This window comes from Mytilus galloprovincialis, chromosome 14 (genome assembly GCF_965363235.1).
Source record: "Mytilus galloprovincialis chromosome 14, xbMytGall1.hap1.1, whole genome shotgun sequence".
Classification (NCBI taxonomy): Eukaryota; Metazoa; Mollusca; class Bivalvia; order Mytilida; family Mytilidae; genus Mytilus; species Mytilus galloprovincialis.
Window position 1 is genome coordinate 21,900,165 of NC_134851.1, and position 26,724 is coordinate 21,926,888.

Genomic DNA, 26,724 nt, shown 5'->3' on the forward strand with positions numbered 1-26,724 from the left:
TCTAACACCCCGACCTTATTAAAAAATTGAGAGCAATGTCCATTATTTATAATACAGCTCTGAGATTCTGAATATAAGGTCTTGACCCATCTACAATAAATAAGACCAAATCCTAAAAAAGACAAAGCAAAGTCTATAAATGACCACTCAAAAGCTTTCTCAAAGTGTAATGAAAGTAAAAGACCTGGTAGATTGTCATCTTCTGCCTTTTCCATTATGTCAAAAATAAGCCTGGTACATTCTCCAATATACCTTCTCTTTATGAAACCTTGTTGTGTTTCACTAATTATATCCCCAAGAAAAGGTTTTATTCTATTTGCTAATGCAGCTGATGCAATTTTTGTATCAACATTTGATAAAGTGATAGGTCTCCAGTTTTTTAATTGAAATTTTGATTTACCCTCTTTTGGAATGCATGTTATTACTCCTTTTTTCTGACTAACCGAAAAAGATCCAGTTTCTAAGCTATAATTAAAAGATTTTATAAGAAATTCATGGAGGTCTATATATCCAAAAGAATTTATAAAATTCTATGGTGAAACCCTTGTTGTCCCCTTTTTGCCCCTAATTCCTAAACAGTTTTAGCAATAACCCTCGATGGCAATCCTATACCATCCCTTAGTGGTTTGGAAACTTGTGGTATACCTTATTTCAATGAGATCCATACACCATTCCACAAGTTATTGTCTGGAAACAAGAAAAATTCTTATTTGGGCCCCTTTTTGGTCCCTAATGCCTTAACTGTTGAAACCCCAACCTTCCTTTTTTTGTTTATAAACCGTGTGTGTAAATTTCATAGATTTCTATTCACTTATACTAAGTTATTGTTCGGAAACTAAATGTCTTCGGACAACGTTGATGACGTCGACGACGACGACGACGTTATACCAATATACGACCGCAATTTTTTGAGATTGTGTGATTTTCAAATGTAGATTAATTTAATTATTCGATTTTGTAATCTTTCTGGTCATATAAACACAAATAAACGTGAAGGCGTGTGACAAATATCAATAATAAATGAACACAAACTTGATTAGAATATTTATGTATTTTTTATAGCTTAAAAATATCTACTATATTTTTCTGTCGAGGTTGGTATAAATAGTCTGGTCTTTTATCATATCCAAATATTTGAAAGTCATTTTGGAATATTTTCTGCAATTTATCCATAGTGGCTATTGGTAGAAGATTGTACGCACTTATAAGATATTTTCGTTTTTGGTCTTTCAAATTATATTGTTTTTTCGATTCAATATGAGCATTAATTATGGCATTTTTAAATGTTTGCGAACTAGGTTTAAATTTGGTTGCATCATTTTTATTAAAAGGAAATTTAATTTGTTCTGAAATAATTCCACGTATTTGTAGTTTTCTCCATACCCTTTGCAATCCTCCGTATATACTTAAACACTTAGTAAACGTACTGCGGACGTCTCGAAAAGTTTCAACGGTGTCTGTTATGGAATCTAAAATGGAGTCCGTTTTAAAATCTTTTAAAACAGACGTATAATTTTCAAGATTGAATTCTTTCAAAATGAAATGAACATCATCTGAAAATGTCTCCATTTTACCAATGTAATCATACTTTACAAAACATGGCCGACAATGGTCCGTTGCTGGTAAAAAATGTCCATCTCGATCTTTATTTTGTTCTTCGGTGTGTATGAAATATTCCACCATTTCCGGAAACGTAACATCGTGTCCACAGTGTTTTTTCTGTTTTCGTGTAAACTCCACAGCTTTTGACCCAATTAAATACCAATAATATGGGTTAGGAGAAAAAATCTTGTCCAAATACCCGGATAATAATCTTGAGTAAGGGTCTCGAACGAATAAAAATTTTGAATTTTCTTTTAAAATATCATGATAATTGTCCAGCTTCTGAGATTGGAAAGATTTGTAATTTTGCATACAATCCCGAGGTTTAATCGAGTACGGACTTCGAATTTCATGTTTATGGAGTAACTGAATAAGACGTCTCCAAAATGTCGACCCCACTTTCTCAATTCCACAATATACCATCTTCTCCTCTGGGACAAACTGCATATGTGCCTTGAAATTGTCTTCATCTGACCTTCCAACGTCAATCCTGTTGTAGCACTGCTTGTCTAGGTTATGTTTTCTACTCTTCATGATTGCACCTAATGTATGGTCCTGTTAAATGTAAAATTATTTTTTTAAAGGGGCACCGACTACGAGATATATAAAAAAATCCAAATATGTTTTTATTGTTCAAGCATTAATGAAAGTGAAATAGTGAAATAATAATTCGCTTTTAGAATCCAGTATACCAGTATAAAAAAGCTAAGAAAAATCGATTATGAATAATTATTCCGTTGCAAGCGAAAAATCTAATTGCAAGAGTTCGCCATCTATTTCTATCTATATTTATGTTTATCGTTTAAATGACCATCGACAGTCTTTGTATGTCAATTCGATGGTTTATTAGATTGCGTCTGGACTAAAACAGGCAGGCAACGGCCATACATATAAACGAGCAGACAATGCCTTGTATATTGTTTATTTTATAATTTGGAAAGACTGTTTAGTATATTATAAATCAAATATGAGAATAAGATTCGAATCGGTGAATATGAATTTGACATCCAATGTCCCTTTAAATGTAAAACAACACATTGTATCGCCACATGTGACTTATTGGAGGGAATGCCTCTATGTGGCTTCAATTCGCGGAATTGTTCGCTTAAATCCTTTATTTCTCAAAAGGTCATATTAAGTGCAGTATTGCGGAGCATGTATGGAACTGATATAAACTCTCCGCCGTAGATTGTAAGTGAATGACAATATGGTTTAGCTTTTAAACATGCGATAACCTATGGTTGCTTAAATCTGCGATATTTGGACCCTTTAGATACTGTTGTCTCAATTATTGGTATTATACTAAATCTTAATTTTTATATTGACCATGTTGTAGGAAGACTTGTTTAAGCGGTAAAAAGGTTCAACTGTATTAAAAAGAAAATTTGACATGCAGAATACGAGTTATATAATAATAATCGCTTGCTTCTTGTTTTCTTAACGCTCAGTGACAACCATACTGTACAAGGCAAGCAAATATGAACAAGAAATGCATCATATAGTGTTTTTTTTTAATAACGAACACATGTACATGTAGTTATATTACCTGAATTGTTTCTGGCCTCGAAACATTTATATAAATATTTTCCATAGTAACTCCTTTATCTAATTCTACTTCAATCCATTTCTCTTCCGCTAGAAAGTTCAGAAAAAAATCATCATCAACTTTTAACTAACAGTGACAATTACAGTCCATAATATCATGACGTTTGCGGAATACATTTTTCTATTTTGATTTTTATAGATCCCTCGAGAGTCTGGATTGGGAGAAGGGATTGTCCTTTGCGTTTTTATTCTTATATTTTCTTTGCATTTTTTCTATTCTTTATCTTTGCGGGATAAGCTCGCTGTATTGAAGACACGGGTTGGTGGCCTTCAGCTGTTTCCTACTTTTTGGTCGGGTTGTTGTCCATTTGACACATTCCCCATTTCCATTTTCAATTTTATTCCAAGACGTCATAATTTGTTAAGACTAACCGAAGAAACGAAACATATTGTCGGCTTATACATGCATAGCATGAGATTTTTTGTCGGCCCATTTATGCAAACCATGAGATTTGTTGTCGGCTCGTTTATGCATATACCATGAGATTTTTTGACGGTTCATTTATGCATACCATGATTTTTTTTGTAGGCTTAAGCATGCACACGATGAAAAGTTTTGTAGGTGATATGTATGCATACCATAATTTTTTTGTCGGCTGATTTATGCATATACCATGAGATTTTTTGCAGCCTGCAGCATGCTTACCATGATATTTTTTTTGTTCGTTGATGAATGTTTACCATAGATATTTTTGTAGGCTGGAGCATGCACACCATAGATGTTTTTGTAGGCTGGGGCATGCACACCATGAGATGTTTTTGTAGGCTGGAGCATGCACACCTTAAAATATTTTGTAGGTGATATGTATGCATACCATAATTTTTTTGTCGGCTGATTTATGCATATACCATGAGATTTTTTTGCAGCCTGCAGCATGCTTACCATGATATTTTTTTTGTTAGTTGATGAATGTTTACCATAGATATTTTTGTAGGCTGGAGCATGCTCACCATGAGATGTTTTTGTAGGCTGGAGCATGCACACCATGAGATGTTTTTGTAGGCTGGAGCATGCACACCATGAGATGTTTTTGTAGGCTGGAGCATGCACACCATGAAATGTTTTGTAGGCTGATATGCTTGCATACCATGAGATTTTTTTCCCCGTTCCCTATTTCCATTATCACGCCATAATTTGTGAAGACTAACTGAAGAAAAGAAACATATTGTCGGCTGATACATGCATAACATGAGATTTTTTGTCGACTCATTTATGTTCACGATGATATTTTTTGTCGTCACATTTATGCAAACCATGAGATTTTTTTGTCGGCTCATTTATGCAAACCATGAGATTTTGTGGTCGGCTCCTGTATGCAAACCATGAGAATGTTTGTCGGCCGATTTATGCAAACCCCGAGGTTTTTTGACGGCCCATTTATGCCAACCATGAGATTTTTGACGGCCCATTTATACAAACCATGAGGTTTTTTGTCGGCCCATTTATGGAAACCATGAGATTTTTTGTCGGCTCACATACGCAAACCATGATATTGTTTTTTGTTGTAGGCTGAACACATGCATACCATGAGATTGTTTTTGTAGGCCGAACACATGCATAACATGAGATTTTTTTGTATGCTGGAGCATGTTCACCATGAAATAATTTGTAGGTGATATGTATGCATACCATTTTTTTTTCATCTGATGCATGCCTACCTTGATATTTTCTGTTGGCTGATGTATGCTTACCATGCAATTTTTTTGTTCGTTGATGAATGTATTCCATGATATTTTTTGTAGAATTATGCATGCATACGTTGAGTTTTTTTTGTCCGCTGATGTATGTATATAATGAGATTTTTTGTTGGCTGATTCAAGCATATCATAAAAAATGTATCTGCTGACGCATGCATACCATATGAGACAAACGACACCTACATGTACATGTAGGAGACAACCAAGAACCAAAACAACAAATAAAACAGACCATCTGGATTTTAGTTGATGTGTTGTTGGTATTACCTTGCACCATCTTTTAATTACTTCTAATGTTTTATAAAATATAAGTGGTTCAATTAAGAAATGAATGTTTCTTTTTATAATGTAATGGGGCGTAAAAGTGTTGACAAATGCTCTCTCCGCGTTACATTCTTAAAATGTGTACAAGATCAACGCTTTCACCATATAAAATTACTAAAATGAGAAGCATTCATTTCTTTTTATTCTATTTTATGCTCAGACCATAAAACAAATTGTTACCTGTGCAATTTTCCATTGAATCACGTGTCATTGCGAATGTAAATTTTCATCGTGAGATGAAGGTTCATTGTTGAATATTGTCAGCCAATCATACTAACGGATTCTTATGAAACATACATATAATGTAATTATTTCAATATAACTAATAAATGTTCAACTAATCCACCATTTTGACTGCTATGTTAAGACCTGTTTGTGATTTGTGACCTCGGATATCATAAACGACAGCGGCGTATATGACTAACACATATTTAAAACTGACAAATTTTCCTCGTTGTATAATATTCAAATCAACCGCCCTTAGATATTCAACATGCAATGCAATGAAGTTTGAAAAATATTTCACATACATATACACCGCTAAATTACTATGTTTACCTTTATATAAATTGTTTGTTAGCATCAACACTGAATAACATATAAACACGATCACAATCCATGACGTTTTGTGTTTTAAAACTTTTCTGATCAGCAAGGTAGACTTTCTCTTCATCTGAAATAGAAAGTGAACATTATACAGTGTAACCTGTCTAATCCGATACCTGCGTATTCCAACATCCTGCTTTACCCGACACATTTTCATGGTCCCAAAGAATGCCTATCATTGTAGAAAAAACCTGAGTTTTCCGACACCCTACTTAATCCGACATTTTTTCTGGTCCCTCTGTGTGTCGGATAACACAGGTTGCACTGTAGATCATAAGGACATTTTCACAAGCATCATCAGAGTCGAGACATAAAAAGAATTACGACAAAAAGACAAATAATTTTACAAAACACTACATAGAAAACTTAAGACTGAGGAAAGTGAACTCAAACAAAACCAGGAAGTGATTCCAGGTTCAATTGAACGGTAAGCGTATCCTGCTACATGCACTAGTTGCACCATCGTGTGACTCATGGTCATTCTATGTGATGTATCGGTCGAGAAAAAGAGGATGGCTTTGTGGTTAAATTTATGACGATTAGATCTTTATGTTGTCATCTTATCACATACCTGGGGATACTGAGTCTCACTTTACTTTTACATGTTCTATGCATTTGTTAACAATTAAGGGAAGAACTATTTAACTTCAAAAGGGAGGGGGGGTATGATTTTTTTTTCTAAAAAAAAATATTCTGTTTACCGAATTAAGGAAAAAAATATTCTGTTGAAGCAGAGGAAAAAAAATGTAATATGTGCTCCCTTCACGTTCGTTCGTACCTTTCGTCAAAATGTAAGAAAGCTCGTATAACATTTCGACAATAATAATTTAGAGTCTCCGGCAAAAGAGCATTCTTTTCTTTATTAAATTTATCTTTTAAAAATCGCAAATAATACACGCTTTTAATATCAGAAAACAGCATTCTTTTCTAAATTAGATTTATCTTTCAAAAACAAGCAAATCGCAAACAATCAGTGGCGGATCCAGAACTTTTCCTAAAAGGGGGGGGGGGGGGGGGGCGCTGACTGACCTAAGGGGGGGTCCGCTCCAGTCATGCTTCAATGATTCCCTATATAATCAACCAAATTTTTCCCACAAAAGGGGGGCCCGGGCCCCCTGAGGGCCCCCCTGTATCCGCCTATGACAATACACGCTTTTAATATCAGAAAATAAAGAATAAGTATTGTCAAAAACACTTACCTCCGATACGTTACACGTTGACCACGATTACACACATTTGCGCGGGAATTGTTCAAGCACGAGTTTCACGGGATCGAAAAATGATACTCTAAATTTAACGACAAAATTCACATTTATTTTTATTTTCTATGAGTACACTATCCGCAAATTGTCAACTTGGATCATGGAGATCTGCAAGACAAGGATGCTACAGAAAAAGTTAAATGTGAAATAAATCTAAGAAAAAAAGATTTTGTGATCAAGTATTTTTTTCTATCAATTTAAAAAAAAAAAGTAATGCGACTCTTATGATCGCAGGCATCAAATTTAACCTATAACTTTGATCGCAATGCTTTACTTTAACAAGCATTAAATGTTTTAAAAAAGAAGAAAAACTAACAGGTTATCAAAAAACCATTTAACGTCAAAGGATTAAAAATTGGAGGCTATGAAAGTGTCTGTTGAGTAGAGGTTCTCTGTTGCACCTCTCTCCTAAATCTGCCCTTGAGCTTTAATTATAGATCAACTAATTATATGCATGATTGTATATCGTTTTGTTTACTTACATACATATTTTAACACATAAAGGAATATCAGGAAAACAAACCTACAACTTTGTATATTATATATTGTGGATTTCATAGTGACGATTAAACAGTAAACAAGCTTGGAAGATAGACGGATGATGGTCACGCAACATCCAGTGGCTAATATTTCATGAACGTTCAGGACCAAAAACGCAATTATGAACTAAATACGCTTTGGAGCCTTTTTAAAACAGTTTTTAGGGATATTGTTTTCTTCTGACTAGCCTATAATGAGGATATTTTATAAAGTTATCTCTTTCCCCTGGTGGTTTATTATTTTGACATATCGAACGTCCAAAATCATATATCTCTCATGTAGAATCTAATGTCGTTGTATTGGGGGTAATGGCCCTTAATAGGCTAAAATTAGGGTGTTCCATGGCGATTATTTGAATATGTCAAAACAAAGGATCCCTTAAACGATTCTTACGTATGATTTGTCAAGCGTACGTATCTTTCGTCAAAATGTATAAAGCTCTCATGAGGTACTACCTCCAATAATATGGAAATGTCGTGGCGGGTCATATATATATATCCATCTCCTAGATAATACATGCATATTAACAAACTAAAATGTTTCCCCAGAAAAACAAATCAATCAAATTAACAACATAAACTATGCATTAATCAATGTTTTGCTCATTGTTGAAGGCCGTACGGTAGCATATATATGTTATTTTTTGTGTCATTTAGTCTCTTGTGGAGAGTTTTCTCATTGGCAATCATAACACTCGAATTAATGAACGTTTCCAAATTTGTTGAACCAAAAACACTGACTCCATAACAGTTATAAGATCGACAAAGTTTTATTTTTAAGTTAGTGCGCATGCCGAATGTCAGTCGGGAGTTCTGGAAGGCCAACAGCACAATCGTTGAGATTTCACAAACCACAGTCAAATCAATATTATTTAGACCACGAATCACGCCGACTTTTCACCTTGAATCAAAATGTGTATTCACAGTAGCGGATTCGGCTACTAAAAAAAATCCAGGATAAAAGGGGCCGGGATCCCAACAAACAGTCCCCATTGGAAAACATTGATTGGCAAAAAAAGGGGGTGCCAACCCACGGAACCCACACCTCTCTGAGGCTATCCCGACCACTGTTTTCAAGTCATGAAAACCTACGTAATCGACAGTGTCCATATTTCGAGCGGACGAGTTTCGTTTGTTTATTCTGTAATGAGATGGGTGTGCAGTTGTACTTTTCTTGACTCCCTAAATGTATCAGGGCTATGATTTTATTTGTAAAATCATTAGAAAAACAATTAAGTCTTGAAGAGTCACCAATGACAGGAATAAGTTGTTGCAGTACACGAAGATCCAACACATTATTTATTTATCTATTGTTTTTGTGCTTTTAAGTTTGTTATAATTGTCGAATCTTCGACTTTAATAAAAAAAAAAAAAAAAAAAAAGCGCTACATAGCGATCCTACATTCTGTCGTCGTCGTCGTTGTCGTCGTCGGCGGCGTCCACAAAAAATCGTTCTGTGGTTAAAGTTTTTGAAATTTTTATAAATTTCTTAAACTATTCTGAATTTCTACCAAACTTGGACAGAAGCTGGTTTTTGATCATAAGATAGTATCCAGAAGTAAATTTTGTAAAAAAAAATATTTTTTCCATATTTAACTTATAAATTGACTTAGTTTTTCTGCCAGGATACATTAATACATTCACTCTGTGGTTAAATTCTGAAAAAAAAAAAAAATAACCTTTTTTATACTATCCAGGATTTTTATACCTGTTTATCAGTATTTTACTTATAAATGGACTTAGGTTTTCTTCCAGTTGATATTACATAGTCTGCAGTTACAGTTTTTAGAACATTTATTGACTTCACGGTTCAGCTAGCAAGCAAGCTAGTCAAAAATGTTACCTTTACTTACACACTCAATGTATTTTGCTGTAAAACTCGATCAGTTAAAATTAACAAATGCTATATTATGAGGGTTTAGAGGGGATTTTCCTCAGTTCTGTATTCTATAAAAATTGTAGGCTAATATTCTCTACTGTTTATTTTTGGCCCATTTCTCTGCTTACTTTTTGGAAGCCATTTTCTTTATTTTTGATCCATTATTCTCCATTTTGTAAAGTCCAATTACACCTTATTTTAAATAATAAAATGTTCAATCCATAGTTTAAACAAAATGATCAAATTACAACTAGATTGTTCTTGTTTTATTGTCATCTAAATGGCTATTTGTATGTTATGTGAAAAGTTAAATCATTGACCAATAATACCCTACGTCAATAGATCAAATCAAGTATACAATGTACAGTTTATATTCAAGTCATAGGGAAATTTTGGTATTCAAAAATTAAATCGCTAAAATAAACAGAATATGCTAAAGAATGTTATGATGAAAAAATAGTAAATTCATTGATTTCACGAATAATTATATGAACGTTAAAATATAGCGTTTCGAAAATGATTAATACTAACTGCTGCAGTCCTTTTTGCCTTTTGCCTACTGTTATCTAAAGATGTATCATATGCGCAAACTTCTTTGTTGAGATGTTTCCTTTTGCGACAATTGTCATTTTTAGATGTATCATCTGTACTAATTGTTATTTAAGATGTATCATCTGTACCAATTGTTATTTTAAGATGTATCAACTGTATCAATTGTAATTTTAAGGTGTATCATTTGTGTCAGTTGTTATTTTGTCATGTTTTATTTTCGGCAAGTGTTATTTAAGATATAGTATTTGGGCTAATGTTATTTTCAGAAGCATCATTGGCGCCAATTGTTATTTCAAGATGTTTTATTCTCGCCAACCGTTTTTTTCGAAAGTATTGAATTTGCGTCAATTGTTATATTAAGATATATCATTGGTACCAATTGTTAATTTAAGATACTTAGTATATCAGTTGCGCGAATTGTAATTTTAAGGTGTATCATTTGCGACAAGTATTTAGTCTATATAAATGCTATTATGATACTTGGTAGCAAAATACGGGAATATTCGAGCTGCAGTTCCTAAAAAAAACCGCGACCATCAACTTATATGATGGATAATCAGTAAGTGAGAGGTTCAGCTAGCTAAAAATCCAGATTTAATCCACCACCATTTTCTACATAAGAAAATACATGTACCAATTCAGAAATATGACAGATGTTATCCATTCATTTGATGTTAAGGAGCTTATTATTTTTCCATTTGTTTATGGATTTTCTTATTGAATTTTTCACCGATGTTTGGTTTTTTTTTATTTTAATATTTACTACCAATTAAACATTCTTATGTTGTTCTTACCTTTTTTTAATACAATCCTTAAACGGCTTCACCAACTTCTGAATAAAAGTCTACACCAACTACTAAATAAACGGCTACAACGGCTACATTAACTACTATATGCTAGTAGTAACATCGTGGATCTGTTTGCATTCAAAACAATGCTATTCTACACGTCGATCCCCAATCTATACACATATTGTATAAATATAAGGATGAGAAGATGTGGTATAATTGCCAATGATACGACTCTCCACCAGACTTGAATTCGACGTTTTTTATTATATATTTATGATTTTAAAATTCAAAACCACTCCACTTTAAACAGTTGTTTCTAATCAATAAAAAGACTGACGTCTTATTTGTTGTTTTTCTCAATTGTAACTGTAACCGTTGCAAATCAAATTTAGTTTAAGTATTTTAAATGTCCATGTCATGTTTTTATGAGTCCTTTATGAACTCTTAAAAGACGTGAATAAAAAGTCAATACTTTTCAAGGGCTCTTTTCACCAAAAAAATCTTACGATTTGAATTATTACTTGATTTTATTTCACTTGACTGTGCGGAGTTTAGCCCGTTCGCTCACGATAAACCAATCCATCTATAGATAGGTGTTTTCAATGATGTGTCCAGTTATGGTCATTGATCCGGTTAAAATATGTAAACACCATATGTGTTTTTGCAAAAAATACACAACTGTTTATTTTCGTGTAAAGCGGAGTTTAAAACATGTAAAAATTGTCACATTTTGGATTATGTGGATATGAAAGTAACACTACTACAACAAAATATGCATATGCCGTTATTCTATAATGTTATACTTTGGCCGCATTTCTGTCAACAAAAACTTTGTAAACGTTGTGTTGCGTTTGTTGTTGTTTTCTAAACGCTACAAAAGTAGAAACAAATACATCGTTTAATAAGTCTTTACTGACCCTGTTTGAACTTTCAATAATGCATGCACATGTTGTTGGTAAACAGACTTTTTACAAACGTAGAAACAAATACTTCGTTTTATCAGGTTGAAGTAAGAAACAAATGTAGCGTTTGTACTAAAAAACGACAAACGACAAACTGCGCAATTTACTATTTTGAGATGTTTCCTTTGTGCCAATTGTCATTTTAACATGAATTATATGTGCAAATTGCTATTTTAAAGTCATATGAAACGATTGAGTGGTGAAAAATAATGTTTATCCAATTCTTGAACCAATGCATGTATATATCATAAATTTAAGTCCTCTGTGCACGATTTTCTCAATTGTTACGCTAATATATCGTATAATCGTCAATTTATTTTCTCTCCGTCTGTTATGATTAAAATTTAATGAATATGGCTGCTCATTAAATGCCGTGTTTTGAAGCCGAAGTTTACCGATTGTCATGCACCTTATAGTAAACAAATAACACAAGTTGCTTTCTTTAAAAAAAGAAATGCAATCGTAAACCCAAATGCTTGTTTGGCATTATATATATATATTAGATAATTGTTTAATAAAGATGTATTGTTTTATATTACTTTTGTTGTGCATGAGAATTAGAAACTGACATTGCCTGTTTACCTAATGTAATACCGGCTTCACACATCAACGTATAGATCCGACGTACGTCGGCCGTGGTAAAAAAAAAATCATGCACGCTACCAATACGCTAGTAAATTTGATGCATTCAACCTGTCAATCATATCTGTATCGTGTGCACAACGACCTAAAACGTGTATTGGGTGTGCGTAAAGCGTACCTATGCGTTTCTCCTAGTCTTTCTACATTCCCGACTGCAGGTCTGTCTATATGTGAATGTTTGTCAATAAGTCTGTCACATTCGCCCGTCTGTTTACATGTTTACCAGTCCGTCTATGCCCACTGGTTCGTCTACATGTTCACTAGCTTTGAAATAGCTTTCGGTAAGTGCGATTCTTTCAGTGATTTGTGTCTATTGTTTTTATGTAAGTGATTATTGTGCACCTTACCCATATTTTTAGGGACGCGAATTGCAACTGATATTTTACAGTTTTTTTCTTGCGATGTGTTGTCCTTATGGTTTGGTTCATTAGGGAGGGTTGGGTTTATGGCCACCACATTGTTTATATACCAATGTCCATTCTAAAGCCAGGAACATGTAGTACAGTGGTTGTTGTTCATAATTCATGTCGGTCAAGTTTTTTTCGTAAATTATTTTGTTATCAATAAGGCTATTTAGTTTTGTTTGATTTTTGTTTTTAAATCTTAATGGTCGGGGCATTTAATAGCCGACTAAATAGAGTTTTTTTTTCATTTTTGGAGGCCGCTCGGTGGCCTTTAAAGACTTACTACCACGTCATTGTAACTCTGGTTGATACTTGTATCATTAGTGCTGGACCATGGTCGATCCTATGCACCTTTGAGGCAGGCGGGATATTTTTGTAGATCTTGTACAGCTCAAACTAATGGGAGTAGTTCCTGTACTTCTATGTCTTGTCCCATGTTGCATGGTTGGAGAGGGTGTAATATCTTCTGTAGGTTGGATGAAGTTTCACCCGTATCGGACTTCTTCTCCTAAATGAAAGCTTTAAGGCGACGAGTATTTTTGTATGCAATGTGCCCTTCACGTGTCTCAAACTTATCTGTAGCGTTTTCAACGCTCGTGCAGAGCTAGTGTATATTATGTACGTGCAGTTTACAGGTATACGCTTGACAAACGCTTGAGCTGAATGAAATTTTTTATGTTCCATTAAAATTTTCCTGAAGGAAAAGCGTTCACCAAGCGTATACCTTTGCTTTTCGACGTTCTTCAGACTTATGGAACGCGGGTTTAAATGCTTGCGTAGCGTTCCTCTGGTGAGCAACTAAGTTACGCATACGATGATACGGACTTTGTTAATTTTCTTTTTTGACTGATTATTTTACATTGTCTTTTCGGGGCCTTTTATAGCCGACTATGCGGTACGTGCTTTGTCTGATGTTGAAGGCCGTACGGAGACCCATAGTTTGTACTTCTGTGTTATTTTGGTTTCTTGTAGATAGTTGTCTCATTGACACCAAACCATATCTTCTTTTTTATATTCGATATCTTATCGCCGACCTGGTTAAGTCTGCTAAAAATGCATGCATGATTCATTTTTAGGTTATCAGTCGTAATGAAAGTGGCACATTTAATTCGTAGTTTCATTGCTTGAAGTATCATTTCTTACATCTGCATGGTCAAATGTGTATTTTTTTAAAACAAATTTTAGATTTTGATTTCATTCACGGTTATTTCCCCCCTTTTCATATTGAATATCTATACTTATCAGTCGCATTTTAATGACGAAAAGGATTCAGAGGTTATTATGTGACCTCCTTGTTTAAAAAAAAAGTAAATAATGTTGCAATATTTAAACAAAGAAAATAACTTTAAATTTGCAATATTAATGAAATAGATACGGACATAACTTTCATAATTAATTTTAACGTTATTTTCAATAAACGATTTTTTTTTTGAAAAATCCTCGTTTTTACACCTATTTGAGGCACGTATTTATGATTCCCATGTCCTTGGTCTATCCTAGACGTAAAATTTCAAAAAGTGCTAATACTTTTTTTAAAGATTTTATTTTTAATTGTTCTCGTTCAAAATATTTTATTTTTTCATTTTTAATATCTATTTAATTTTATTTTTAATAACCATTTTTTTTATAAAAGTTGCAACATTTAACCAAGGAGGTTATATTAGAAGGAGAGTGAACACTCTGCTTGAAACAAAATTAACATCCCCAGGATAGCAGTTCGATCAGAGAAAAATGATAAAAATATAAAGAAACCGACATGTTTATCACCCACTTGACATGGCCCTCTGATGTACCGGGCTGTTACCGCGAGCAGTTCGGACTAATAGATAAATCGCATATGTCACGTGGTTGTTATCAGTGAGTGGGTCATTAAAGTTCAGGTGTATTTTTGGTAACAATGCAGTATATAGGTGTTTATGATATGGAAAAAGATTGGACGCGCAATTTCAAAATCAATCGTCTGTCTACCGTGAAAAAAGATGAAGAAATGACAAAGTTATGAGGGTTTAAAGGAAAGTTGGTGTGCGATTTTTATTCAACACTACATTGCTTTTAACAAAGATTTTCGCTTCACCTGTCAATTCCTGTTGATGAGAATTGGCAGGTAATAATCATAGAAAATATACGAATATGCAAAGTACTTTAGTTACGGTGACCGGTAACGACCGGAAAGAATATTTGCAATTGAAACATAGAGAAATTTATCGGGTACAACGTAAAAGTGCTTTCTGTTGGTATTAACATTGACGGCAATAAGACAGATATTAGTTTCATTTCTATTGGTTAGAAGTTAACTTTTAGCATAAAACTTTAATTTTTAATTACTTAATAAAAAATATCACAAAAAATCGTATTAATATATCAATAATTATATTTCCGGTCAGTTTATGACACCTCGGGTGTTTCCGTTCTTACTCGGGTATGTAATTAGGACAAAATCTCCCTCTGTGACAGAGTCGATCTCAAGTAATTTACACCCACTTACAGAAAAGTCGGTAACATTTTATGTGTAATTATCGTCTTTCGTCCTCTCTCCTTCTAATATAACCTCCTTGATTTAACAAAAAAAAAACCAAAACTGTAATTTGATCATATGCAAGAAAGACTTCCCTTTAATTTCAGTATAAACAACATGTACATCTTCACTTAACGTAAAGAAAATGCTACTAAAACTCTTTCTTAAGATTTTATTTTTAATTATTCTCGTTCAGAATATAAAGCGCATTGTTCACATGAAATCTTATCTCATATCTAGCACAGCTTGTTACATCGTTTGACTAATTAAAATACTACGCATGTAGGTTAATATTAGCAGCTTGTAATCGTGTGCAAGAAAGTATTATATAAATTTCAGATCATACGTAAAATATCTCTATAGCAACTTAAGATGCTAATGCATATTCAACAGATTAGTAAGCTATTGCGCATGCATTTGAAAAGTGGTCATAGCTATTGCGCATGTATTTGAAAGGTGGTCATGGAAAGAACAGAAGTGTTCCGAATAACATCCGGTGTCCGAAAGACTACATCACTCGTCCAATATATACTGCGTAAACCCTCAGGGGTTTACGCAAAAAACAAGTAGCTTTCTTTAAAAAAAGAAAAGCAATACATGAACCTAAGACCTTTGACTGCCGGGTCACCAAAAGATTGTTGCTGAATTTGTGTTTGCTTTTGAATTGGAATAATTGACTGTGAATAAAAGAAGCCAGTTGAAAGTATATACTTACAGCTTATATTTGAATAGTTATTTTAAAGCTCGACTATTTTATTTATTTCTTGGGAATGTACATAATGTTTCCGATTATAACTCTTTGGCAAATCCTAATTTCTACTAACCGGATGATTTATGCAAATTGCACAAACTTATCGCAATATAAATTTATGCACTCAGTTTGCTTTATAATCTAGAATTCTGGATGCATTTATTTTATCTATCATATCTTTATACTTTGTTCTCATGGTAGATGTTGTAAGCGGTGAAACCTGTTTCATGCAATTGATTGGGGCCTCTTTACTGAAATCAATTCAAACATTATACAGGGAAACTTAGTTTTGCCTAAGAATTTCTTAATTCAAAAGTTTATGAATACCGTTACACACTTTCGAAATAACCAATTTATATAAAAAGGTATGTAGATATAAAAAGATACCAGAATTAAAATGATGTTCGCCAGACACGAGTTAAATCTAAAAGAAAAGCATCAGTGACGCTCGAATGAAAAAAGTTAAAAGGCTAAATACATGTACATTACAAATTTAAGGAATCTATTCTTTGGGTAGACAATCCTTAGCTTTTCGAACAGGTCAAAGTTTATAATAGAACAGTAACTCAAAAAAGAAATAAAATAGAAACAACTCGAGGTCAGAATACCGTTAGTAATGATGACCGTGCTTGAAAGTCACATGTAAAGCTCTTTCTGCCGTGTCCTGTATTTAGATGACAAAAACGAACATAAGCTTTCACGAGTGAATTTAATAATATTGCTTGCAAGTAGTATTTTAGCGCACGAAATAGTAAATAGAAAGCATCTCACTGATACTCAGGAAAATCTAATAGTTGAATTCGAATGTCAAACGGTCTACATTAAATGTTTTGACTCCGGATTCATTTGCATTTTATCCAGAATTTTTGAGAACGTTAACCGATAGTGTGCTTTTGAAATGTGATCTATAATGTGAATGAATCAAGACGTGTAGGATAGTTGGTCAACACAATTAATACAATTTTCAAAACCGTACCATAGTACAAGTATGTAGATGCTATAAGGTTAAACTATTAAAACAAACAAACAAAATTTGAATTGAAATTTCATAATAAACTAACGTTCATGTTAGTATTTTTTTTACAAATCCTTTGAATATATATAATATCAATAAACACGAACGTCAAGTATTTACGGATGGACATTTTATTTATCGAATTAATCTATTTTCAAATTCAAACATTCCACTATGTGAATATATTACTATGCAAAATATAAGCAAAGGCTTCTGAATCCATACTAAAACAGTGTAAAATCATCAACATTATGGTCGTAATTAAATTTTGGTTTGATAATTGTAAATTATTTTTACGGTTGATGTGAGCTGCAAGGATTTAAAATTATGCTTTATGAATTGAAAACACACAAGTATTTTTATTCACGACCGTTTAAAATTTGAATATTTAATAAATCTATCTTACTTTCCGTTTTATGGATATATAATAATACAAAAAAAAAATTATAATTACTCATAAAACCCAAATAACAAAATGGGATGAAATAAATAACGTAGAAATATAAGGATTATTGTTTATAAATTTTTTTTTGTATGATGCAAGAATTGATTAAGATTTAATTTTTATGTTTTCTGTACAAATGAATATCTAAAAATACCAAAGCAGAGTATCTTGTCATATAAAATGCTTATTTCTTAATTGCAACTCTGAAAACATTCTGATTTCAATCAAAAATTTGATAAGAATATTATCTTTCTGTTTTCCGATCTAATATTAATATTTTAACCAGAATGTTCTCTCTTGTAAGTCTTTGATGAAATACACAGTATCCCGTGGTTCAATCTTCAAACATAATTAGTTTACATGTTATCGAGACAACAGACACTACCACGTTATAATTGACCTAGATACACACAGTGTACAGTGGTCGTTTTAAAACATATAATTGCATCGTCAAGGGCCATCAAGGGACCACATCAAAGACTTGATAACGACCTGTTAAGATCTGAATAACCGAAAACTCTCGAGACGTTCCGAGAAATTTATTCTGACTTCCGGCCGAGAGATATCGAGTGGCTGATAGACACATCCAAAACTCGCCAATATATAAGCATGAACCCCTCAGGGGGTTCATGCAATCATGGGTATTGAGCACGTGTGTAACATGTACAATCAGATCCTTGTTTATTTTAATGACAGATCCATGCGTATTGCGATCACCGGATTTTTACGAGGAGGGTTACGCTCAGGTCACTATGCATACGGAAAATATTTCGGCGAATTGCTTCCTGGCTGGAAGGAAGCAATTAAAAATAAGTAAACTTCTTCTAAATGTGGAATTTTCCTCAGAAAAAAAGTATAAGTTGTATAATGAAAACTATCCATTTAGTTATAAAAAACATATGCATATTTTTTTCTAATTTGAGGTTTCTTATGACTTTAAGATGTATCATTTTCATCAGTTATTATTTTTTATGTTTTACTTTCGGCTATGGTTATTTAAAATATGAAAAATTAGTTGCTTTACAGTATATGTTTTACTAAATAAACAAATATAACAGATAAATGTTTTATTAAAATTATCTTGTCTTTAAATTCTGATTAATTGTTTCCACATTATAATTGTTATCAATATTTCTGAATGTAATGTGTCTGTCATAAATAATTTAGAAGATTTCAGTAATTTAGCATCACTTAATGATGTTAGTACTCAATATATGTGTATTGTATTGTCAAAAACAGCCCATATTTGTGTAGCAGAAGCATTCTACTTTTCAATAAATAGCTGAAAGATTACATTTTCACAATTTTGTAAAACAGCTATATTTTGGGGCCAAAAAGGGGTCTTACTGAACCTACTCCTTTTACTATTAAAAAAATAAACTGCTAAAATAAACAGAATATATGCTCACGAATTTTATATAGAAATATATTCAACATGCATGAAAACCCAATTTATATGAATTTATATAAATTTTATAACAGAATTATATTCAACACGCATGAAAACCCAATTTATATGAATTTCGTAATATAGCTTTTCGAATAAGATCAAGACTTCACAGCTGAAGTCTTTTTGCGCCAGTGGTTATTTTAAGATGAATATTTTGCACAAATTGCTTTTTTAAAACGTTATTCTAAGATGTATCATTTGCGCCAATAGCTTTTTCAAGATGTATCATTTGAGCCAATAGTCATTTTTAGATGTATCAAATGCGCCAATTGATATTTTAAGGTGACCCATTTGCGCCAATTGTTATTTTTAAATGTATCATTTGCGCCATTAGATATTTAAGATGTTTCATTTTCGCCAATTGTTATTTGAAGATATAGCATTCGCGCCAATTGTTATTTAAAGATGTTTTATTGGCACCAATTGTGTTTTTTAAGATATATTATTGGCGCCAATTGTTATTTTTAGATTTATCAGTTGCGCTAATTGTAATTTTAAGATAATTGTTTGTTAAATATATCTGATTTGCGCCAATTGTTCTTTTAGATATCTCATTGGCACCAATTGCTATTTTAAGATGTGTCATTCTCGCCAATTGATATTCAAAAATATTGCATTTGCGCCAATTGTTTTTTTTTAAGATATATCATTGGCAATTGTTATTTTAAGATGTATTAGTTGTCGGAATTGTAAATTTGATAACAAGATGTATCATTTCGCCAAGTACTATGTAAATGCTACTATAAAACTTGGTAGAAAAATTCTGGAAGATTCGAGCTGCAGTTCCTAAAAAAACGGGAGATGGATACTCCGTTCTATTAAAAATAACTAGTTTTATGACTAATTTATATATATTTTCCTGAGTAAACAAATACCAGAAATATTATTTTTATTACAAATATCTCGTCTTTATCTTACCTCCTATACATTTCTAGTAATATGATTGGTTAAAAGCGTCTGCGTGGAGACCATGTATATTCCATATTAGGTTAGTGGGGAGGCAGGGCTTATTTCAATACACGGTTAGTAGTTGAGTTACGACTTTGCCACTATTTGATTACTTAAATGTATTGAAAGTTTTGTTTAATATTGTGATATCAAGGTTTTCGATATTAAATTATTATTGTTGACATTATTTTTTTTGTGCAGACCACAGACCAATGGACGTAGGTTCTTAAAATTGAACACTTGAACATTTTAATATATTTGGTGTGGTATGATTGGAAATGAGACAACTCTAGTCTAAATTCAACAAATAAAGATAGTCTGTAAGATAAATTCGTTACATAGTGTGCTAATGACCTAACACGATATATAAGGGATCAGTAAATTCCATATAGGTTCGCGCTTCGCTCTCACCCCATATGGAATTTACTGACCCCGTATATATATAGTATTAGGTCACTAACACAGTATGTAACTAATATTATACACTGGACGTTAAGCAGCTAACAATCAATCAATATTCAATCTTATCTTTATTTTTTATTATTTTTGAAAGGGCAAATTGTTCACACATTGAAATCGTTATAATTGGTTAAATGCAACTTTCATACAAGTGAGCGGTTCAGCTAGTTTTTCAAACCATGTTTAATCCACCATTTTCTACAGAAGAAAATCCCTGTACCAAGTCAGGAAATATAACAGTTGTAATCCATTCGTTTTGATTTGTACGAGCTTTTGATTTTGCCATTTGTTTATGGACTTTCGAATTGCATTTTCATCGGAGTTTGTTATTTTTATTATTTTACTTTTTACTACTAAACATTCTTATTTTATTCTTCCCATTTTTTAATACAATCCTTAACCGGCTTCACCAACTACTTAATAAAAGTCTACATGCACCAACTGCTAAATTGAACAATGGATCTATTTGCATTCAAAACAATGTTATCCTAAACGTCAATCCCCATTCTATACACATCCTGTAAAAGCATTAGAAAGATGTGGGATAATTGCCAATCATACGACCCTCCACCAGACCGTACTTTGGACGTTTTTATTATATATTTATGGTTTTACAATTCAAAACCACTTCACCTTAAACAAACACCGTGCTCCAAACAGTTGTTTCTGATCAAAAGAAGACTGACGTTTATATTTGTTTTAAGTATTTTAAATGTCCATGTACTTTATGAACTCCTAATAGACGTATGATAAAGGTCAAAACTATTCAAGAGCTCTTTTCACACAAAAAAAAATTACGATATAAATTATTTCTTGAATTTATTTCACTTGACTGTGCGGAGTTTAACCCGTTCGCTCGTGATAAACCAGTCCATCTATAGATAGGCGTCTTGGAATAAACTCATCAATGGTGTGTCCAGTTATGGTCATTGATCCGTTTAAAAAATGTAAACACCATATGTGTATTTGCAAAAAACCATAAAATGAGACACAACTGTTTATTTTCTTGTAAAGCAGTGTTTAAAACATGTAAAAGTTATTACATTTTGGATTTTGTGGATAGGAAAGTAACACTTCTACGACAGCAGTTGCACAATATGCACATGCCGTTATTCTATAATGTTTTGAAATACTTTTTTTCTTCTTTTCATCAGAGGGGTTTCCCCTTTTTGCAGGAAACGTTTGGTTGATTATTTATGGTAATCATCGAGCCATGATTGGCGCGGCCCCCTTTTATGCAGTCAATGCATCCACTTTATGAACATTTCTGGATCCACCTCTGCTTATATTCCGAATGCATTTTTTGGTGGGTGGAAAAAGGGGGGAGGATGCAAATAAAATTGATAATAACTAATTGGGTTAAATATTTATTTTTTATATATAATTTTTTATAATTCATGTTAAGAATACACATTAGAAAGGTTTCAAGCAGAATAATTCAATAGCAGATACTTTTTAAAAACTCTACTTTAGCGCATATACATGTATATAATATAAATCTTAAACTATTTTTTTTCGCCCCATATCATACACTCTGTTCATTTGTATTTCTGTTTGGTGACAATGATAGGTGATTAGAAATCAGTAATAATAAATTTAACGACAATCATCCTTATCCCACACATCTTCGATTAGACCGTCCCAAAACAGTAGCTAAGCTCGATCAGTGGAAAACACATTGGCAATAGGCATTTTGAAATGCTCATGACTATTTCTCCCCGTGAAAAGATATACAATGTTTGAAAAATATTTAACTCCTCGAAAACATTTAATATTGAAAAATATGTATGTAAAGTTAGCGGGTGGTTCGTTATTCGATATTCGATAATCAATATCCAACCGGCGTCTAGCAGATCAGGGGTTCTCATCGTTACCCCGTACCCTTTGTCCTGGAATTTTGACATTTTTTAGCTGAAATGTGACAATCTTAGCCCTCCGTAGATATCTAAGATGACGTTATTCTGGGAAATCCTTTTGATGTAACCTCTATATGTACAGAGTCTATGATTTCGTCGAATTTTATGGACATAAATATACCAAGGGAATCTCACCGTCATTCAAGTGGTCTCGGCCGCGGGTAGGTTTTCACTATACATTTTGAATATCTAACTGGCACTTTGGGCCCACCGTAAACATTGAAGACAGGAAGTCTACCAAAATTACTTTTAGTCACGTTTGTATTTACATATAAACTAACTGTCTGCATGATATTAGGAAGATTGAGAGATCAGGGGTCTCACGATTGCTCCGTGTCCTTTGTCTTAAACGTTTGACATTTTTTAGCTAAAAAGTGATAATCTAGGTCCTCCGTAGATATCGGTTTTTGTTTTTGTATAATATATTGTATATGCAATTACATCTTTGATGTGATTATATGAAACTTTATATATCATAAAGACAAATATGCAACTGACATTTAAGGGTTTATATTCGAGGTCAAAGAGAATTCACGACAGCTTGAAGGAGACAGAAAATGATTTCCTACGTATCTTTTCACTCCTCTTATCTATGAAAATCACGCTTTTAATGTTATCAAATATTTTCATTTTGGATGATTTTCTAGTAAATTGGAATATCAAAACGACTGCTAGCAGCCGGTTGGATATTGAATATCGGATATCGAATAACCAACCGGTCGCTAACTTCACATACCTTTTAAAAATTAAATTGTTAAAATAAACAGTATATGCTCACGAATTTTATAATAAAAATATAACATAGCGTTTTGAAAAGGATCAATACCAACGGCTGCAGACCTTTGTGTTTAATGTTATTTTAAGATGTATCATTTGCGCAATTTGCTATTTTGAGATATTTCCTTTGCGCCAATTGTCATTTGAAGATGAATCATTTGTGCCAATTGTTATTTTAAGATGTATCATTTGCGTCAGTTGTTATTTTTAGATGTTTCATTTTCGGCAATTGTTATTTAAGATATCGCATTTGCGCTTATTGTTATTTTCAGATAAAATGGAAATGGGGGAATGCCTCATTGTGCCAATTTTTATTTTAAGATGTTTTATTCTTGCCAATTGCTATTTAAACATATTGCATTTTCGCCAATTGTTATTTTAAGATATATCTCTGGCGCTAGTTGTTATTTTAAAATGTATGAGTTGCCGGGATTGTATTTTTAAAATGTGCCCTTTGCGTCAAGTACATAATAAATGTTACTATGAAACTTGGTAGAAAAATTAGATTTTAGCTGCAGTTTTTAATAAATACCAACAGAATATACATAACTAAGATATCTAGTTTTATGACTCATTTCTATACTGTAAACCAACTTATTTTCACGGATACTTTATCTCGCGTTTAACAATTTCACTTCGCGGAGATTTAATTTCGCGATTATTTAATTTAGTTACTTGATCCAAGTTATACATATTTTCGACTATTTTTATTCGCGTTATTTTTCTACTCGCGAAAGTCGCTAAAATAAATCGCTCGCGAAAATTAGTTGCTTTACATTATATTTTTTCTGAATAAACAAATACAAATAAATGTTTTATTACAAATATCTTGTCTTTATATTCTGATTTATTGTTCTCACATTGCTATCAATATAATTGAATTTAATGTGTCTGTCAATAAAGTGAGAGGTACAGCTTGCTATAAAACCAGGTTAAATCTACCATTTCTACAGATGAAAATGCCTGTACCAAGTCAGAAATAGAACAGTTGTTATCCATTTATTTGATATGTATGAGCTTTTGTTTTTGCAATTCATTTATTGACTTTCCGAATGAATTAAGTACTAAAATATCTTGTTTTATTTACTAATTTCTACCTATTTTGTTGTATAAACAAATACAACAAATAGTAGAGTTTTCTAAACAAATATCTTGTCCTTTTTATTTATATTTATGAAAGGCCACATTACTGATCATTACTTCTTAACATTATCATTCTTATATTGTTCTTACCTTATTTTAATACAATCCTAAAACGGCTACACCAACTATTCTAAATTGTAAAATTGTTCTGTTTGCATTCAAAGCAATGTTATCCCACACGTCCATCACTATTCTATACACATCTTGTATAAATATAAGATTAAGAAGATGTGGTATAATTTCCAATGATACGACTCTCCACCAGACCTTGCTTTCGACGTTTATATTATATATTTATGACTTTGCTATTCGAAATCACTCCTGTAAACATTGTTTGTAATCAATAAAAGGACTTATGTGTGTATTTGTTGTTTTTTTGGATTATTACTGTTGTGGTTTTAATAAAGTTTATACATTTTAACTGCCTTGTAATGTTATTCATGAACTTCTAATACACGTGTTAAAAAAAAGTCAATATTATCCAAGGGCTCTTTTAAGGTTCCACTAAAGTCAAAATATAGGACACTTCATAAACATCTAAACTTTGCCTGTATTTGTCAACCTATAATGAATAAAGTCATAAACTATGAGAACATATGTTCATTTAAACATACTTTACATATACACACTGTGTAAATTGTAAATAAACTTGAAATTGTTATGTTGTGGCCAAACCGGTTCTTGGGGTGAACACCAAATTTTCAAAAAATATGGAGGCCTGCGAGACGACTTAATTTGTTTAAAATTGGTATGGACGAATACTGTTACATGTAATGCAGGGCAAGCTCACGTTGATTTGTCACATACATATGTTTTAATGGCATATTTGTCCAATTTCTGTATTGTACCTTCGACATTCGTTCACTTTGATACATGAAATTAACTGAAACTCGAAAATCAATACATTTTATGAAAAATCAACATGAGCTTGCCCTGCATTAGATATAACAGTATTCGTCCATACCAATTCTAAACAACTTAAGTCGTCTTGCAGGCCTCCAGATTTTTATGAAGTGTCCTATATTTTGACTTTAGTGGAACCTTAAAAAAAAATCTTACGATATAAATAAATCGTAATTTATCATTTTGAAAATGGTCATAGCCTAGGAGTATTTCCCCCAATATAAGATATTTTGTAAAATTCAAATATACACTGTACAGTAAATATTTTACGCCAACTGTTATTTTAAGATGTATCATTTGCACCAGTTGTTATTTTAAGATGTATCATTTGCACCAGTTGTTATTTTAAGATGTATCATTTGCACCAATTATTATTTTAAGATGTATCATTTGCACCAGTTGATATTTTAAGATGTATCATTTGCACCAGTTGTTATTTTAAGATGTATCATTTGCGCCAATTATTATTTTAAGATGTATCATTTGCACCAGTTGTTATTTTAAGATGTATCATTCGCACCAGTGGTTATTTTAAGATGTTGTATCATTTGCAGCAGTTGTTATTTTAAGATGTATCATTTGCACCTGTTGTTATTTTAAGACGTATCATTTGCACCAGTTGTTATTTTAAGATGTATCATTTGCACCAGTTGTTATTTTAAGATGTATCAGTTGCGCCAATTGTTATTTTAAGATGTATAATTTGCGCCAATTATTTTTTCAAGATGCATCAGTTGTACCAATTATTATTTTAAGATGATCAGTGCCCCAAATACTATATAATGGCTACTATGAAACTTAGTAGAAAAATTCGGGAAGGTCCAATCTTCAGTTCCTAAAAATAAAGTAACGCGACCAACAATGTATAGCATGGATACTAAGTACTCAAATATCTAGTTTTTCTTAATAATTTCTACATCTTTGTTATCTGCATAAACATGTATATATACAATCAAAAGTAATGTTTTCTTAACACTTGTCCTTTTTATTTATATTTACGAAAGGCGAAATTACTGATCATTACTGCTTTTGCATTCTCATTCTTTTTTGTTCTTACCTTTTATAGTACAATCCTTAAACGGCTACACCAACTACTAAATTGTACAAGGGATCTGATCTCAGAACAATGTTGAATGTTTACTAGATAACATTTTTGTTCGCTTTGGGGATTCCGTATATCGTCAGATTATCGGAATTCCAATGGGGACTAACTGTGCACCACTTATTGCGGACCTGTTTTTGTATTGCTATGAGTTACAATTTATGACAAAAATAAGCAAAGACCCATCGAAACAACATCTGATAAACAAATTTAATAATACTTTTAGATATTTGGATGATAGTTTGGCTCTCAATAATGACGACTTCAGTATGCATATTAAAGAAATTTATCCTGTTGAACTTACTTTAAATAAAGCTAATACTAAAAATGACCACTGCCCTTTCCTCGATCTTGATATCTATATCACTAACGGAAAGCTGAATACTAAAATTTATGATAAAAGAGATGATTTTTCATTTCCTATCGTTAATTAT

The 26,724-nt window shown here is 32.4% G+C and overlaps 1 protein-coding gene across 3 annotated transcripts; it reads right to left on the reverse strand.

The window, feature by feature from the left end:
• Positions 1 to 1,032: 1,032 nt before the first annotated feature.
• Positions 1,033 to 26,290, reverse strand: LOC143058486 (carbohydrate sulfotransferase 10-like). Of its 3 annotated transcripts, none has more exons than XM_076231995.1 (4): positions 26,246 to 26,290; positions 5,788 to 5,902; positions 3,149 to 3,237; positions 1,033 to 2,157 (listed from the first exon to the last, which is right to left on the reverse strand). In XM_076231995.1, exons 2-4 carry the CDS (start codon positions 5,900 to 5,902, stop codon positions 1,057 to 1,059), a joined length of 1,305 nt encoding a protein of 434 aa, XP_076088110.1. In that variant the 5' UTR covers positions 26,246 to 26,290; the 3' UTR covers positions 1,033 to 1,056. The 3 variants fall into 3 exon arrangements, with proteins under 3 accessions (XP_076088110.1, XP_076088108.1, XP_076088109.1); XM_076231993.1 differs by lacking the exon at positions 26,246 to 26,290 and adding an exon at positions 24,376 to 24,587; XM_076231994.1 differs by lacking the exon at positions 26,246 to 26,290 and adding an exon at positions 10,862 to 11,173.
• Positions 26,291 to 26,724: the final 434 nt, after the last annotated feature.

What these genes read in the sequence shown, in the direction of transcription:
- LOC143058486 (XM_076231995.1), bottom strand. Translation starts at nt 5,902, where the DNA reads ATGAAGAGAAAGTCTACCTTGCTGATCAGAAAAGTTTTAAAACACAAA. An exon ending in AACAAACAATTTATATAAAG is followed by an intron (nt 3,238 to 5,787) that starts GTAAACATAGTA and finishes TGAACTTTCTAG; the next exon opens with CGGAAGAGAAATGGATTGAA. An exon ending in CGAGGCCAGAAACAATTCAG is followed by an intron (nt 2,158 to 3,148) that starts GTAATATAACTA and finishes TACATTTAACAG; the next exon opens with GACCATACATTAGGTGCAAT.